This window comes from Rhipicephalus sanguineus, chromosome 6 (genome assembly GCF_013339695.2).
Source record: "Rhipicephalus sanguineus isolate Rsan-2018 chromosome 6, BIME_Rsan_1.4, whole genome shotgun sequence".
NCBI classification, from domain to species: domain Eukaryota; kingdom Metazoa; phylum Arthropoda; class Arachnida; order Ixodida; family Ixodidae; genus Rhipicephalus; species Rhipicephalus sanguineus.
Window position 1 is genome coordinate 103,636,530 of NC_051181.1, and position 13,156 is coordinate 103,649,685.

At 46.7% G+C, this 13,156-nt stretch overlaps 1 protein-coding gene across 4 annotated transcripts in view; it reads right to left on the reverse strand.

Annotated features, from left to right (window-relative positions):
• The window catches only part of LOC119396072 (mitogen-activated protein kinase kinase kinase 15), a 101,502-nt gene that overhangs the window by 62,646 nt on the left and 25,700 nt on the right, over nt 1–13,156 (reverse strand). For all 4 annotated transcript variants that reach the window (XM_037663143.2, XM_037663148.2, XM_037663147.2 and 1 more), the window contains exons 5-6: nt 4,580–4,749; nt 1,996–2,074 (exon numbers count right to left, since the gene is read on the reverse strand). In XM_037663143.2, the coding sequence (XP_037519071.1) occupies nt 1,996–2,074; nt 4,580–4,749 (249 nt within the window). The remainder of the gene's footprint in view (nt 1–1,995; nt 2,075–4,579; nt 4,750–13,156) is intronic.

Consider the following 13,156-nt stretch of genomic DNA (forward strand, 5'->3'; position numbering starts at 1 on the left):
GAAATGATCGAAGAAGGCGTGCGTTTGAAACCAACTGCGCCGCGGGCATGCTCGGTTGTGCAAGCGATAGCCGGCGTGCCGTTTTGCGAAGCATAAAAAAAGCAACGGAGAGACATCGGCGCATAAAAAATTCTACGTATTCCCGAAGCATGGCAGCACATGCAAAGCAAGAAAAATGATCGAAAAAGGCGTGCGTTTTAAAAATAAACGCTATGCCGTACATGTGCGATGAAAACCCTTTGGTACCAAGAAGCTTCTGCCGTACATGTATGGCGAAAACCCTCAAGGGGTTAAACACTGCAAGGAAGCTGAATACATATGTAACTAAAAATTTGCAGAGGCTTAGCTTGGCTATGCCAGGATATATGTAGCGTTAGCAATGGTTCAGCTGATTATCCTTAGCTCTCCAGATTGTCTAGGATTATTAGCCTTCTTCTGTTCATTCTTCATACGCTGAAGTGCTAATTGCCAGGCAACTATTTTGGGATCCGATGGGATAAGCTTCTCGGCTCTTCTGCGCCGTTGAGCAGCATTTGCGCTCTCCTTCTCCATGGCGTTACCCACCTGCAAATGCCAGTCAGAGGCGCTATCACGCGGCTCCAGCACAGTGTCAGACGGCGACTGCACAGTGAAGGCGAATAGCTGCGCACGCGCTGGCGCCAATACGTCTGCCAAGGCTACGACGTCACTCCTCTGGAAAGTGCAGACCGGCGGCGGCGAGTCATGCGCGGCGGTGGCGGAGTCTGCGCACGCGCCGGCGCCAGTTTGTCTGTCGCGGCTACGACGCCACTTCTCCCGAACGCGCAGACAAGCAGCGGCGAGCCGCGCGCGGTGGTGGCGGAGAGCGCGTGAGATGCCGGCTCCGGTGAGCCAGCTGTGTGACATCACTGATCCTCGCGCATGCGCAGCACGACTCATGAGGATCCACGCGAAAATCAGCTCCGGCTAGGCAAGTGTAGCTTCGCTGTGCAGTCGCCGTCTGACACTGGCACTACACTGCCCGATCGCTTCCAGAAAACTGACCAACTCCGCAATCGCACTGCTCGCGCCTCTTCCACCTCCGTGTCACACGACAGAAGGAGAGAGGGTGTCAAAGTGCATGGCATTCGCCGGCGCCGTAATCATGTGACCCGATCCACCTTAGCCCGCCTTTGCCAGCGTGAAACCTCGCTGGCTTGACGACCCTCACTGCATGAACAAGGACTGCGAGATTTCGGAACAATGGACAGTACGAAGCAGACGACGCAGTTGGCCTGAGTAACCATGGGGACCACCACTCTGCCGCTGAGCCTGAGCGACTTCGTCACCGTGCAGCTACAGTAGGATGTCGCGAAAATGAGCCTCGGACGTGCATGCAGAGCCGTCTGCGCACGGTGAGCCGCCATGCCGCTAGTGCGGATGGCCTTTAGGTAGGTGGCAGCTACGGTCAAATCATGGTACTCGAATCTAAGCCAACCCCCGCACTTTCGCACTTCGCTTTTTCGAGTAATTTTCGAGTAAGGCTTAGATTCGAGTAATTATGGTAAGTTTTAGCATTATGCTAAGGCATTACATCTAAAGCTCTTTAATGTATCGCTCAGGGTTTCTGATCTGAAGCTTCTGTGGGCATGGCTTATCACAACAGAATGACCTATAAGGGTGCTTAATTTGTGCCAGAACAGAAATATTGCGTGACTGCATGAACAGCAGGAAGAGATAAAGGTAAAAGCTTCTCTAACAACATGGCGACAGTGGCAGTGAGGGCAACTGCCGCAAACATGGCCTCTAGTACTGTGAGTGCACAGCTGCAGTGAAGGTAGGATAGCCAAGAGTGCAAGCCTGAGCCAAAAGGCAAAGAACACAAGTCCATGAATCTCATTCAACATTTGCCCAAGACAAATAAGAGAAGCAACTGGTCGATAAATGTTTCTAAAATGTTTTCAATGACAAAAGATAACTGATTTTGTGCAATGGTAAGGGTAGAATGGTGAATGTTTCTGAAAGGGGCTTACTGACCACAGCCAATTCTTCATTGTTGGTGGTGGTGTCCCGTGCTTTGCGCAGGTCGGCAAGAAACTTCTCCTTCATGTGGGCTCTGCACAACAGCACATTGTCCATGAAACCACATGCACTGCAACAGTACAGCCTGAAACTGTGATTTACCACTGCAGCCCTATATAGGTACGCACCTTGTTAAAGGGGCCCTGCAACACCTTTCTAGGCAATCATCGAATGGCTTCATAAAAGGATTTCATTGACTCGCGAATCGACTGCTGCAAAAATTTTTAGAATCACCAGGTACGAGAAAAGTTACAGCGATTTGTCGCATGCTTTAAGCACTTTCTCTCTCCTTTCGTACCAGCGAGTGCGCTGAAAGTTACGCGGGAAGGGGAGGGGTTGGGGATGACAAGTGGGCAACAAGATGCGTTCTTTTGTCAACACGTGTCATGACCTTGAGCATTTTTAATTTTGTTTTTTCTTCGAACACGCAGCTTACTTTCAGTGTGATCGCGAGGGCGAGCGCGAGCACGTGGCGGCATCCTGTGGCGGCCACAGTAATTATGCAGCTCACGATGCTCAAATCGGCCAATGGCCATGGACTTTTGGTTAATGGCGCGGTTATTTAGGTTTATGGCATCATTTGCCGAGAGAAGAGGGAACGATTTCTAGCTGACCTTGAGAATTAATTGTAAATTTCAGGCCAGGCGCCGCGCTGTAATGTTCGGCTCACGTTCTCAGGAGCCTCGACTATCGATCGGCAGGCTTTTTGACTGTGCTCAAAAAGAGTTGCTGGGCCCCTTTAAGGGGTTAAAGGACACTGAAGGGAAAAACGATCTTTCTGGCAGTGGTAGAGTACCCTTTGTCAATACCAAAAGCACTATTCCTGCCCGAGCAGATGCTTAGTAAGAAAGAAAATGCGCAAAAAGGAAATGCAGGTGGCAACGCTACATTCAAGTTCTTGCACTGATTCACTGTGATGTCACTGATTTTAACGGCATTCACAAGACAATACATAGTTCTTAATTGTTAAAAGTTAAGTACATTGTCCTCCGAGGGGCCAGAGACTTGGCGTACAGAAAATTTTGTTGATCCAATGTTGCCAAAGTACGAAAAAACACTTTGAAATCCATGACATCATGTACAATATTTTGGTGCAAGATTTACAAACTGAAACTTCACCCTTTGTTTCTCTTCTATTAATAAATCTGTGGTGGTGAAATTAACAACAGTAGAGTTTTTTGCAGGCTAATTTATTTAGTCTTAATCACTTCACTGCCTCACTTCAGTATCCTTTTAAGCACAACGTCGCTGAATTTGCGACCTTGTGCTCAACAGTGTAATGCCATAGCTGTTAAGCCATCACAGTGGACTTGAAGTTCAAATAAGACTTGTATGAAGTCACGAGGAGTTTTCTACATTGACTCTTGTGAATCTGAGAGGGAACAAAAAACAAGCATATACAGAGTTCATTATAAAAGTAATGCGCATGTTCTGGAAAAAATAGATTGACTGATCGGACCTGTACAAATGGTTAAGTTTCTTCAGCGTACTCTCCCCCTGCATCAATACACTTGCGGAGACGTGTCTGGCACACCTGGAAGGCACCCTGAAAGTCCTCGACGGGAATGTCTCTCAGGAAAGTTGTAACTTGCTTTTGGGTGTTTTCCACAGTCTACCAATGTTTTCCTTTCAGCTCTCTCTTCAGTCGAGGAAACAAAAAAACGTCGCACGGAGCCAAGTTGGTACTGCAAGGGGGATGGGGGACTACACGGGGTGTTGCTTCGGGCCAGGAAGTTGGCAATGATGGAAGTTGGTAACAAATCCAACAATTCTTGACAGCGCAAAACTCTGATCTTCCGTGAACACTTTCGGCACAAGTTTCACGCAGACCTTGCGCAATTGCAGATCCTTGGTCGCTACCCCATGCACTGCAAATGTGGCCATGTGCACTGCATCAGCGATTTGCTGGATGCTCGATCGACGGTCAGAACGCAAAACTGTGCGCACACGATCCACGTTTTTGTCGGTTCTGGTCACTGTTGGGCGTCCAGTATGGTGTACATCGGGGACCTCCTTCCAGTCCTCCTTGAACAAGGGCCTTGTTCCACCTCCTGGACCTTGAAATGCAGTCGTCCTTGAAGGCCTCTTGAAGCATATGGAATGTTTTGGTTGCATGCTTTCCAAGCTTCACACAAAACTTGATAGCGTATTGCAGACCCCCCCCCCCCCCACTGCCCGTCCTGTTTTACTGCGCTCTGCCATGGATCGTTGCACCACAATAAAATCATGCGCATTACTTTCGTAATAGAACCTGTACAGCAGAAGCTCAGCAGACAGAAATCACTATGAAACTGCCCCCTGAACAGAACAACCACTTTTAATTTGATGAAAAATTCATCAATACTGCACTTTTCTTCAAGGCTTGTAAGCAGAGCACCTGTTAAATGGAACACATTTTCCTGGTCCCTTCAGGTTCACTTTAACGAGATTCTACTGCAATCAGGTTAAATGTCACTGAAACATTTGATGTAACACGCCTTGAACATAGTTTCGCAAAGTATGTGCAGCAGGATGTTGCACTGTCAGAGTGCCAACTCACTTGCTTTGTACTTCAGCGTCCTGGAGGAACTTTTTGAGCTTGGCACAGAGGGTCTGCTTGGACTCCACCGTTTCCTCGGAAACGATGGCCATCCCGGGTGTTTCAGTGACGACGCAGACACCAGCATCGTTCACCTTGTAAGTCGTCAGCGGGTAGCTTGAACAGGCAATCTGCAGACAAACAACGACATTAGATGCGCGAGTCGAAGAAGCAAAACAAAAACATCTGTCAGGGAAGGTCATGAACAGGATTCTATCAATGGCAGACAATTGAACACAAAGCAAAGTGTCAAGCCCCATACACAACTTCTGATAGCCAATTTTGAACTTCACACTCAAATTCAAGAAGCACTTGTAATTCTGGTGAAACGATTTTAACAAACATTCCTGCAAAAGACCAACTGTGTTTCAAGGTCCAACTATCTCTAAAAAGAATAAAAAATTCTGTCCCTTTTAGCAATGAGAAATTATTTGAGAGACAGAACAGATATTCAGCAGCCTATCACACTGTGCAGTTCAGTGCAGCATACAGAAAAGGCAAGCACAGATTACAACAGTGGAAACTTACACATAGAGCTGTGATAATGCATTCTATTGGAAACACTAAATGCTCTGCCAATTGCACAATAATGGACAGTAGGGAATCTGAATAGACCTTTTTCAAGCGATCCCAGAACCCCCCGCGGGCGCGCGATGCACTATGGGAAAAGTGTGTACGGCGAGCCCACCGGCTGTTCCGTCGCTCGCTGCTCGTTGGCGCCGTGCGAGCACCAAACGAAAAAAACGCGCCGCCGCTGGTTGACTATTATTAAATCCTAAATACTACACATGCCTGAACGCACCTGCATGTATCTCTACTCATGAAATGCGAAAGGAATGATGCAGTCAGTGTAGGTATTACCGAGTGGATGTATACCGGATGTGGCAGTTAAGCGGCATGCGAGTTATCACGTGTCGATACATAAAGTCAAAACGTGCTGTCGTGAACAATGTGAGCTGCAAAACCGGATTCGTATTTATACAATGATTACTTGTTCACAAGCCGCTATGGCATTTAACTGCCATAGCGGCTCGTGATCGGGTTTAACCAAACTGTAGAGAGGTGTTACAGTGTTCAGATATACAGATGATTATTTGACTTTAATTGACAAGTCACGTGCTGTACAAAGAAGTGAGCACATTCTAAGCGCCTTGCTCTGATAATTTGCAGTTTCTTGATACATGCTTTTAAGTTTCACTGCGGAGCATGTTTGCGGGCTGTCTAGCCCGCATTCAGAGAAATCGGTGTTTAATTTCGCGTCGGCGCATACGAATATTGTTAAACGAGGAATTGTGATGTCATGATTATGCACAGCATTGGAAACAAACTTGCGCACATAAGATGAGCAGTAGTTTCCAGCTGCAAAGTGATCATAGAGGCGGGATATCCTGTGTATCGCTGCATCGGTTTGCGAAAATCTGTTCGTACGGTATGGCAAAGAAAGAGTTACCACGGACGTCCTCCATCTGTAAATAATGAAGAAACTAGAAATATTGCAGTTATTCCACATATGTGTAAGAAGTCACAGGGCCTTAACGTAGAGAAGCGATGTGGGGGTGAAGGTTGTGTTTGCCGCCCCAAATAAGCGAAGTCACATTAAGGTCGCAGTTGTCTGCGGTGGGCAAAGAAAAATGCGGTCAGAGGCATGCCAATTGTTTTGTAGATTGTGTAGGAGTTAACCACAAATTTCTCTTTCTTGTGTCCACATGTACATCGGCCAGACTGGTCGGTGTACTAATACGCGCCTCAGCGAGCATCAAAATTCATTGAATGGAGCCGTTTTATCTCGCATCGCTATTTCAGTCACGAAAATGTAATCCCATCTTCGAAAGCACAGTAATTTTGCACCATCAACCTAATCGAACAACGCGAGAAATTTCGGAGGCATATCATGTCACAAATAACGCCACACTTTGTGTCAGTCAACCTTCTTAGTCGTTGCAAGCAAGAAATTCAATTTTATTAATCGACTGTAAGCGCGCGCCTTGGTTGTTTGACTTTTCGTGCCTCTTTATGACGCGCGCGACGCCCTCCCATTTTTGTATATATGCTTTTTTTCACGCGTGCAATAAACTTTCAGTTGTGTGTGAGCGCTGGTTTGTGCATTTCCTTCCTTATTATTCCAACCTGTAGTTATAGCACCAACGAAGATTAGTAGGCGCTTATCGTTCGTTACATACAGGGTGCGAGCGACGCAATGAATGTATCTCATTTCCCCAAATGCCGACTACACTTTCTAGTGCACCCTTTCAATATCAGAACCTCACACTGTACTTGTCGACAGTGTCGATGGACGTTGATTCCAAACGCATCCGCGAATCATAGACCGCTCCTGCACTTCATAGGCAACAGAGTTGTATCTTTTTTCTTTTCCATTTATGCTGTAAGGCGCACTGGCACCAAAAAATAAAATAAATAAAAGGTGACGCTTTTGAGCCGCTCAACTGGTCCAACAGTGGGACAGATGGAAATCGTCGAGAGGCCGTCGCAGCTAAACACCGAAGTTCGTGATTAAATTGCGCAGTAGCATGTTGCACCTTGCCAAATTCACTGTGTCTAAGAAGTCCTGGCACGGCACAAGCGGAAAGCTACAGCGCGAGGCCCGCGCGCTCGTCGCGGCGGCTGCTGCTGCGGCGTACACACATTTCCCATGAGCGCTTGTGCGCCCGTTGGTGTCGTTCGTGTGCTTGAAAAAGGTCTATTTGCACAATAAGGTCACATAGAGGCACAACACTTTAGTAGGATAAGCCACTGCACTTTACAAGATAATAAAAAAAAAGTAGGCTTCAATGAATAGGAAATTTTAGGTCCGAAGCGAATTCGAAGTGAACAGTGATTTGGTCTAATAATTTCAAATCGAATTCGAATAGTATACATCACATATTATATAGAAAAACGACCATATCTGTCATGACCCAACTAACCTGCACAATATTTTAAAAAAATTGAAACAAGGCATGTGCAAATGTCATTCTTTTTGGTTCAAAGGAAGTGGAAGCAACTTTGAATAGTAGCAGGATTTGACTTTCGGTACAATGCAAGTGATAACCTGTAAAATATGTTACATTCTAAAATTTACTATTACTTAAGAGCATATAAGGCGGTATAACAAGCTTTTAAACTTAAAAAATGATGAATCGATGTGAGGGTAATATGTTCATTTAACCTGGAAGTGGGGCTTCGCGGCAGTGCGGATTTTCCCTGGAAAGGTGTACTCACGGTATAGCACAACCTCACTGCAGTGAAACCACCTTAACAGGGGTTTAGATGCGGACTAATACAGTCGAACCAGAGTATATCGAACTTGCCAAAAAACGTTTATTAGTTCGATATATATGGCATAATTTGATATAGGCCCGCTATAGGATTTGATGACACAAAGGCACATACCAATGAGAAAAGTACTTTATAATATGGTGGCTTACTTGAGTGCCCTACTTTGGAACAAAATAGTCCTGGATTTTCTTCTGTTTCAACGACTTCGTTGCCTGTGACAGCACGCACGCCTCCACGTTGTCCAACGAGTCGGAGCAGGTGAGGCCACAACCTTCCATGTTCACGCAATAGCACCAGACCAACGCAAGTGCACTAATCACTTCGGAGGATGTAGGCAACAAGCCATCGTCAATTTCCTTATTGCTGTCGTTTGGCTCGTGGTTGGCACGACATCTGCAACCTAGTCCTCATCTTGTAGCTGGCCCATGATGGTGACATCATCGTCTGCACTGACGAACTCGTCGAATGTCGATCTGTCGATAGCACCCGGGAACTCTGCCAGCTCGCTCCAAACTTTGGCGGAAACACCTGTCTTCAGTGCTGTCATCGGATGTTTCGCGACCGAACGTCTACAAACCATTTGTAAACGGCCACTTCGACATCTTCGTACACAGCAGTGCGCACACGTTGGTCGCCACAGGCACCTGGCCTTTTGTCCGACTTGGCCCTGATATCAGCCTGGTTCTTCAGGATAGTACTCAAGGTGCTGCTTGGAATCTTGTACGCGGCAGCGACGTCGGACTTCTCACCGCGCTCGACTCGATTTATGATTTCGAGTTTCGCGGCGAATGGCAAATTCTGCCTCTTTGCACAAGCCATGACGACAGCGCGCCAAGAAAGTTCACAGAGCGTTAACAGGCAACACCACCAGCACGGACCACGCTGAATGAGGACTCGAGGAAAAGAGGCAGCAGCAGGCACGCAAGCATAAAGAAAGAAAAAGTGGCGCTCACTTGTACCGCCTCCGTGCCTCGGAGAAAGCACGACGGCCTCTGATTGGCTGTAAACGCTGCGAGCAGGCCAGGATCATTTGTTGCAGGGGGGTGTTCGCCCATGCACAGCCGGGTCTAAACCACTTTTTCTAGGGTGGCGCCGGCAGTTTTCCCCGCCACCGCGAGGGAAAGCCAACTTGCTGGGGCACTTTTGAGGCACGTGTAGTTTGATATATCGGTTGTCATTGCTATTTTCGTTCGATGTAACAGTAACTGTTGCTATATACTATTCTCAATGTAAATCTATCGTGCTTAGGAATTGTTCGATATACGGAATAATTTGATATAAAAGGGTTCGATATAGTCGAGCTCAACTGTATACACCTATTCATTCACTTCAAATACTTCAAAATTTCCAATAATTCAAATTTAAATCGAAGCAAATTCGAATCCTGTAATATTCGATCGAATAACGTAATATTTGAAGTGCTCGAATATTCGCACAAGCCTGAAAAAAAGCTTTAATACAAGCTATTCTTCAAGATATTAGTGCCACATGCACTTATTCCTTTATTTCTGATGTGATCAGGTTTCACCCACAAAAACTGTTACCACCACTCGTCACAGGCCGCGCCGCAATGTTTAGAAACTTCATGATTGTTTCAGACTGGTCTCAATATTACGGGCAGGCCACGAGTAACTGAGCATATATTCTAAATCTAACGCGAGCACCAGCGATAACGCTGGAATGTTCTACAGGGCATGTATAAAAGCAGACGCATCTCACATATGAGCAGATTACTAATGACTGATGTCTGTGCTTGCTGCCTTCGCTGCACTTTGAGTGCTACTTCTTTCAATGGGAACAAGTTTGCCCAATAAAGTGTTTCATCTTCACCAGCTGCATTTTGCTTTCTTCACCATCACAGCCATGTGACAATAGTAACTAAGCACAAGGACTACTTTAATTGTTCTGAATGTAATAATGTTGGTAGTACTCATAGGTCGGCAAACCCACTCATGAGTGGAATCACCAGACTCACTCAGACACAAATCGGGCCGTGAGTCTGAGTGAGTTCGAGTGAGTAATAATTTGGTGAGCTTGAGTACGAGTGAGTCTGGCTGAGGAAAAGATAAGTGAATGTGAGTTTGAGTGAGCCCGGTTGAGGAAAATATTGGTGAATCTGAGTTTGAGTGAGCCCTAAGCGCAAAATATACAGTAGAATCTCGATAAACGGAAATCGCTTAAACGGAATTGCCGCTTAAACGGAACAGTAGGCTGTAAGTTGGTTGGTTTTGTATTCACACAATGTAAAAAAAGTTTCGATAATCGGAACCAAAATTTACGCGCCACCGTGTAAACGGAACCGAAAATGGAACTTCTGGCAGACCCATCGCCATGAGCATCGACCTTTTCCGGTTCCGGCTGTTTTTTTTTTTTTTTTTTTTAGCCAGCCGCGTAGTTGTTTGTAGGCCTCGTCTCGTTGGTAGACTGCGCAACGTATGCTCCATCGCGCTCCATTGCCGTTCATCTCGTCGTTCAGTCTCGGTTCCAGTCGCCGAGGTCACGGCTGCGTCTTTCCTGCCGTTGTGGAGCCATTCATTCTTCATTGCCGCGTTGGTGTCGTCCGACTTCGATAACTCGTAAGCGCTCGCGAAGTTGAGACCTTGCCTTTGCTGTATAATGGCAGCACAGAAGCGCGCACACCATGCGCTGACGTTAGAAAAGAAGATGGAAATCATTCTCGATTTCGAAAGCGGCTCCTACTCGAAGTCGGTGCTCGCGACGAAGCACGGCGTCCCGAAGAGCAGCCTCACAAGGATTCTGCACGACAAGGAGAAGCTGCGGACTGCCTTTGAAACATCGCGATTCGGGCCCCAACGGAAGCGTCTGCGACACGGCGACCACGAAGGACTGGAGAAGTGTCTCGTGTTGTGGCTTAGGAGAGCCCGGAGCCAGAACATTCCTGTCAACGGTCCTCTTATCCGTGCCAAGGCTGAAGAGTTCGTTCTTCAACTCGGTATAACGGACTTCTTGTGTAGTGAAGGCTGGCTTACGAGGTTTAAAGAGAGAAATGGCCTCGTTTTCCGCACCATTGCCGGAGAAGCTGCAGCAGCTGACGCGACTGCATGTCGGGACTGGCGGGCAGGACGGCTGCCGGAGATCATGCGCCAATTTAAAGTTGACGATATCTACAACGTAGATGAAACAGCGCTCTTTTATAAGCTTCTGCCGTCGAAATCAATTGCCTTCAAAGGTGAGCTGTGCACAGGGGGCAAGCTTAGCAAAGAACGATTAACCGTCTTAGTAGGAGCCAACATGTCCGGCAGCGACAAATTGAAGCTGCTTGTTATCGGGAAATCAAAAAATCCTCGCTGTTTCAAGGGCATCACTTCTCTGCCCGTCACTTACGAGTCCAACTCGAAAGCGTGGATGACACAGGCCCTGTTTAGCAAATGGCTGCACACAGAAGATGTGCGATTTTCACGACAGAATAGGAAAGTTCTTTTTCTTGTTGATAACTGCCCTGGACATGGGACTGTGACAGGACTGAAGTCGATTCAGTTGGAATTCCTCCCAGCCAACACCACAGCACTGTTGCAGCCCATGGATCAGGGAGTTATTCAAGCCCTTAAGGCCCACTTCCGTAAGGGTCTCCTACAGAGAATGCTGTTATGCATGAGCCAGGACAAGGAATACAAGGTGGACATTCTCGGCGCCGTTCACCTTATTGCCGACGCCTGGAGGCAGCTCACTCCCTGTGCTGTAGCAAATTGCTTCAGGCATGCAGGCTTTTTAAGCGACCAGGCATCCGACTTGGAGGATTTGCCTGAGTCTGACTGCGAAGATGTTCTTGAAAGGCAGGAGGTGATCGAGCAGTGTGCTCTAAGGGATATCCCACTGGACTTTGACAAGTACATGCATATTGACAGCGGTGTTGCAACTTGCCCTGACAACACAGTGCAAGGCATTGTTGAAGAGGTGTGTGGCGAAGAGGAGGATGAGCTGGAAGAGGACTCTGATGAGGAATGCACCGCAGTAGTTACCACACTTCAGGGAGCTGAGTCAGCTGTCCTGTACTTGAGAAATTTTTTCCAGAAGGAACCTGAGTCAGAATTGTTTGTCCAAAGCTTAAGTGCTATGAAGAAAAGAATCCTGAAGATGCGCATGCAAGGACTGAAACAAAAAAAAATTGATTCATTTTTCAGTGCACAGTGACTGATTGTAGACCAGTAAACTTGTGATGTCATGTCAAAACCTTGTGTAGTTTTCCTGCTTTCTAATAACCTATCTCAGTTACATTCTCTTCACAGTGCTTAGGCATCCATAAAATGGTATTTAAAGAGTTTGCACACATGAATTCGCACTTTTTCACATCTCTCTCAGTAAACGGAACTCCTGTTAAACGGAACTAATTTTTCGGTCCCTTGAAGTTCCGTTTACTGAGAGTTTACTGTATTTCCTGAGCAAGTCTGAGTGAGCTCCACCCTTTTGTGCCGACTTATAGTCATATCTACTCATCCTCAGCATTACAGTAATACCTCGTTAGCTCAAACTCGCACATCTCGAAAAATCGGCTATGTCGAAATTTTCTGCGGTACCGAACAATTTCCCATAGGTGCAATGTATTTATTGCCCTTTATCTTGAAGTATTTCCGTTCCCACTTTCGGTTATCTCAAAATCTCAACTGAGAGTGGAACAAAAACTTCGCCGCCGAACCATTTCACAAAATACTAGCGGCAAAATGTCATACGTTTCACAAGGTTCGCGCAAGGCTGCTGCGCTTACGACGAAGTGAACATTGTTCCCCAAAAGTGAAGTCGAAACCTAGTGGCCTAATAACTTTGTCAAGCAACCCTGTGTCACGTAATGTGACACAATAGACGTGCACAGAGGCAGGCCCTGCAAAATAGCTCGTGTTGTACACGTCTTTTTGTTTACAGTCGGAGACATAGAGTAACATAGCAAGTGTTCAGAGATGCGATTTCAGCATTTTATTTACGCAAGGCACGTCGCGTGGATTTTTTTGTCGGCCTTGCAATACGGTGAGAATAACGCCGCCAAAGCAAAGCAAGTCACTGATGCTGCAAAGAAAGGTAGACCTAACGAAGAAGCGGATTCGAGGCTCGACGTTTTCGGACGTCAAAACGGCACTGATTGTGTGGTTGCATCGTGCGAAAGGAGCCCCTTCTAGTCACAACATCGACAGAGAAGGCCAATTTTCTGGACTTAGCGGTGGGCTACACTGATCTCGCCTGCAACATCGGCTGGTTTGACCATTTTCTTAAGCGAAACAACGTGGCGTAACGCACAGTGATTGTGGTAGT